This window comes from Oncorhynchus mykiss, chromosome 2 (assembly GCF_057628025.1).
Source record: "Oncorhynchus mykiss isolate SJ-2025 chromosome 2, ASM5762802v1, whole genome shotgun sequence".
NCBI classification, from domain to species: domain Eukaryota; kingdom Metazoa; phylum Chordata; class Actinopteri; order Salmoniformes; family Salmonidae; genus Oncorhynchus; species Oncorhynchus mykiss.
In genome coordinates, this window is record NC_143023.1 from 24,175,001 (window position 1) to 24,180,000 (window position 5,000).

At 52.0% G+C, this 5,000-nt stretch overlaps 1 protein-coding gene across 2 annotated transcripts in view; it reads right to left on the reverse strand.

The window, feature by feature from the left end:
* The window catches only part of LOC110538828 (glutamate receptor ionotropic, kainate 2), a 254,022-nt gene that overhangs the window by 159,265 nt on the left and 89,757 nt on the right, over window positions 1–5,000 (reverse strand). For both annotated transcript variants that reach the window (XM_036943381.2, XM_036943390.2), the window contains exon 7: window positions 4,681–4,854. In XM_036943381.2, coding sequence (XP_036799276.1) covers window positions 4,681–4,854 — 174 coding nt within the window. The remainder of the gene's footprint in view (window positions 1–4,680; window positions 4,855–5,000) is intronic.

A 5,000-nucleotide genomic window follows, 5' to 3' on the forward strand; every position in this document is an offset into this window, starting at 1 on the left:
TGGTGACGGCGTGATAGACAGGTCGATCAGGAGAAGGCGCTGAGCCGAGGGGACGGCTAAGAGAGCACAGAATAATTATTCTCTCAATCTCTCCACACTGTTCTCTCTCTCTTTCTCTCTCTTTCTCTCTCTCTCTCTCTCTCTCTCTCTCTCTCTCTCCCTCTCTCTCTCTCTCCCTCTCTCTCTCTCTACTCTCTCTCTCTCTCTCTCTCTCTCTCTCTCTCTCTCTCTCTCTCTCTCTCTCTCTCTCTCCCCCTCTCCCCCTCCTCCATTTTCTCAATCTTTCTCCTTCTCCATTCAACCGGTCTCTTTCTCTCTGTCTCGATACTGTTTCTATGTCTGTTTCATTCTTCACATCTGGAAGTGTTTCTGCCAGTCTTTCAGTCTGCTATATGATGTATGTGGCTGTTTGAGTGATGGTTGAGTAATGTGATTCCACATGTGTTTGACTGCTGTTTTTGGGAAGTATTTCCCATGGCCGGACATGTAATGATAGCCTAGCTGCAAATCACAAAATGGCAACCCACCCAGTAACACAGACGTGTCCATTTGAATTTGCCCTGGATCTATGTCTCTCCGTCTTCATGGGGGAAGTATTGGTATGATTATCGATGGTGTGGTTGCTAGGTTTCCATTACAGGAACACCATTTTATCCTCAAACCCCTGACTTAAACAAAAGAGTGGCCAACTACATTCAAATCGTGGGGTTAGGTATCTGCCCTGACCCAAAGAGAGAGCTGGTTAAAAAGCAATGCCTCCCCTCTCCAACTCAAGACAGGGAGATAAATTGTAGGATGTATGGTCATGCCTGGGTGTTTTGGGAATCTCCTCGAGATTAGCCTAGCCGCCTCAGAGTGAAACAGACAGAAGCTAAAGCAATTAGCAAGCAGGAGAAATTATGCTAATGAACCTGTAGGGCTTGTTAGGTCATTTTCATTATGCGTGTTAAGCCGTGACAGGGCAGGACTTCCTTCTCCAAAGGAAGATTAATTGTAGCATAAAGAAATGAGGTGCAGAATTAAGCTTTACCATTCAGCATTGCAGCACACAAACAAATCTAGAAAAAAAATAGAAGAAGGAGAAAAAAACATCCTGGGGTGAAAATGAAAATTCGGCAGTTTGATCATTATCCTCTTTGGCACTGGGGTTTGTTTCTGAGGTTTTACAGGCGACAGGAATCTTTTGTGAGTCACAGCCAAATAAGGCATGCACCGAGATCAATTTAAGCCAAAATAACAAGGCTGTAGCCAAGCTAGGTGGGAGAGGGTCACCTCTCTCTAATCTCTCAGAGTGCTCTGTTCTGCAGATCAAACAGTAGGAGAGGAACAGGGATTAAATCACACAGAAAAGTCCAATCCAAAGTGTTAAAAGTTGTTTTAAAAACCTGGTGCTTGGACCAGGATTTGTCTACCTCTTCACCCCTTTTTGGTGGATATGATTTTGCCTGTTCCCCATCTACTCTCCATTCTTTCCAACATCATTGTAGAAAAATAAATATCCATCCATACACAAACACACACACACAAAGAAACACACAACATTTCCATAGTGTTTCAAACAATAAACTTTGAAAGCAGTGGGCCGAAAACAAAGAGCTGTATAAAAATAGCTGAGTCTTTGTATTGCTCTGGGTGTAATCTGTCACGATCGCCAGTCCATAAGTTACATCAGCGGTTCAGTACTTAAGGACACAAGACTGTAAATACAGCTCACAAATGAAGCCGTTAATCAAACGTTTACGGAACCTTTCGCCATGTCAATATGCATTAGCTGCTGACTGATTGCCATTTGTCTAATGAATCAATCCCCGCCTTCCAACTACGCCATTACTTCCCTGATGAGCGGGGTCACAGCACAGTACCTCCCCTGGAATTAATCTTCTGATGCCTCTGATCCAAAAACAACAGTCTTATGAAGTAATACTCATCCAGCCTTATAGACTACATAAGGAACAGATGGGAACACAAACAGCTGATAGAGGGCTTTGCAGTTGTCCTTGCCACTACATATAGTCTATTGATCTGAGAGAGCTAATTTATGTACATGCGTGTGGAGGGCGAAGAACCAAGTCAGTTGATTCCTTAGGTTTCAATTGACTATGTGTCAGAGAAATACATCAACTGCCCCCAGTCTATTGGAGGCCTCCAGAGAGAAGCACCTCCCACTGACCCACTAATCCAACAGAAGACTGTTACAAAGAGGCAAACAGGTCTTAAGATACAGTACAACCCTGGAACTAACTCCTCAGCAAGGTTCCTTGAACCTTAAAGGAAGCTCTCTGTCCTCCAGTGGCAAGCCACAGCTTCCCTCCAGCTGGAATATGACCAGTCAGTCCAGCCATATGTCCCTTTTAAGCACCTTTACAGTTGTTTTGGAATGAATCTGGAACCCTAATTCCAGTCATCTCTCTCCCTATCTCTCTCGCCCTCCCTGTCCTCCCTCTCTCGCCCTCCCTGTCCTCCCTCTCTCGCCCTCTCTGTTCCTACCTCTCTCGCCCTCCCTGTCCTCCCTCTCTCACCCTCCCTGTCCTCCCTCTCTCGCCCTCCCTGTCCTCCCTCTCTCGCCCTCCCTGTCCTCCCTCTCTCGCCCTCCCTGTCCTCCCTCTCTCGCCCTCCCTGTCCTCCCTCTCTCACCCTCCCTGTCCTCCCTCTCTCACCCTCCCTGTCCTCCCTCTCTCCCTATCTCTCTCGCCCTCCCTGTCCTCCCTCTCTCGCCCTCCCTGTCCTCCCTCTCTTGCCCTCCCTGTCCTCCCTCTTTCGCCCTCCTGTCCTCCCTCTTCTCGCCCTCCCTGTCCTCCCTCTCTCGCCCTCCCTGTCCTCCCTCTCTCGCCTCCCTGTCCTCCCTCTCTCGCCCTCCTGTCCTCCATCTCTCGCCCTCCCTGTCTCTCTCGCCCTCCTGTCCTCCCTCTCTCCCTCCCTGTCCTCCCTCTCTCGCCCTCCCGTCCTCCCTCTCCCCTCCTCCCTTTCCTCCCTCTCTCGCCCTCCCTGTCCTCCCTCTCTCACCCTCCCTGTCCTCCCTCTCTCCCTTCTCTCGCCCTCCCTGTCCTCCCTCTCTCGCCCTCCCTGTCCTCCCTCACTCGCCCTCCCTGTCCTCCCTCTCTCGCCCTCCCTGTCCTCCCTCTCTCTCCCTCCCTGTCCTCCCTCTCTCGCCCTCCCTGTCCTCCCTCTCTCGCCCTCCCTGTCCTCCATCTCCAGCCCTGCCTGTCCTCCATCTCTCGCCCTCCCTGTCCTCCTCTCTCTCCCTCCCTGTCCTCCCTCTCTCTCCCTCCCTGTCCTCCCTCTCTCGCCCTCCCTGTCCTCCCTCTCTCACCCTCCCTGTCCTCCCTCTCTCCTCTCTCTCTCCCCTCCCTGTCCTCGCTCTCTCAACCTCCCTGTCCTCCTCTCCCGCCCTCCCTGTCCTCCTCTCTCGCCCTCCCTGTCCTCCCTCTCTCGCCCTCCCTGTCCTCCCTCTCTCGCCCTCCTGTCCTCCCTCTCTCGCCCTCCTGTCCTCCCTCTCTCCCTCCCTGTCCTCCCTCTCTCTCCCTCCCTGTCCTCCCTCTCTCACCCTCCCTGTCCTCCCTCTCTCGCGCTCCCTGTCCTCCCCCTCTCTCGCCCTCCCTGTCCTCCCTCTCTCGCCCTCCCTGTCCTCCCTCTCTCTCCCTCCCTGTCCTCCCTCTCTCGCCCTCCCTGTCCTCCCTCTCTCTCCCTCCCTGTCCTCCCTCTCTCGCCCTCCCTGTCCTCCTCTCTCGCCCTCCCTGTCCTCCATCTCTCGCCCTCCCTGTCCTCCATCTCTCGCCCTCCCTGTCCTCCCTCTCCCTCCCCTGTCCTCCCTCTCTCGCCCTCCCTGTCCTCCCTCTCTCTCTCTCCCTGTCCTCCCTCTCTCGCCCTCCCTGTCCTCCCTCTCTCGCCCCTCCCTGTCCTCCCTCTCTCACACCCGCCCTGTCCTCCCTCTCTCTCCCTCCCTGTCCTCCCTCTCTCGCCCTCCTGTCCTATCTCTCTCGCCCTCCCTGTCCTCCCTCTCTCGCCCTCCCTGTCCTCCCTCTTTTGCCCTCCCTGTCCTCCCTCTCTCACCCCCCCTGTCCTCCCTCTCTCGTTGTCTCTGGTGAGTTAATATTTTGGCAGTGCTTCCAGGTAAGAGAGAGTAGCGGTGTAGCAGGACTGCTGCAGAACAGTCATTACTGGCTGTGTGCTGTTATCAGAGCGGGGTTGGATCCATGCAACAGGAGCCACGTTATCACACAGGGCTCAGAGCCCAGGGACCCAGGAGGTTGTGTGTTTCAGTCCTCTGGGACAGGCCGGATGTTCACAGGAAGGCGATGCTCACAGCATGGCTGTTTCACTCACAGCTAATGCATTAGCAACACACACACAGAGAAAGCATAGTCTACGTCCAACCAACATTCCTGCCTTACTCCATCAAATGTCTAATGTGATATTTAAAATATCTAGGAAACAATCTAATGGTGGAATGGATTTCTCTGCCACACAGCAGTAACACGTCCAGCATAAGTCTCTATTCCATAGTAATAATATTCGTAACTTTGCAGAAGAGCAGAGCAACAAAGAGTTATAGACATATAGCCCAATCACAGTAGCCTCTGCGTCCGAAATGGACTAAAAGCTATAGGGAACAGAGGTCAGCAAATAGGGCGCTATTTCCGATTGGCCTCATACAGTAGCTGTATGAGTAGCTGTACTCACCGTCATGAAGCCGTCCAGTAGGCCAGAGTCAGGTTTGGGCGGGGCCTGCAGGCGTTCCATGGACCACTTCTCTATGATGGAGGCCACTTGGCTGTTCTCCGTATTCAGGATCCTAAAGCCAGTCATGTTCACCCCACTGTAACGGTAGGCCTCCACGTCCAGCGCAAACAGGTCCTGACAGGCAAGAGTTAAGAGTCAGGAAAGTAGGAAAAGAACATACATATATATAATATGCTAAAGAGGGGTTATAACTGTGTTATAAACAAAGCCCTTTTTTCCAGTAGGAGCAAAAAGGATTAAGTATAGACTAACAATTAAAT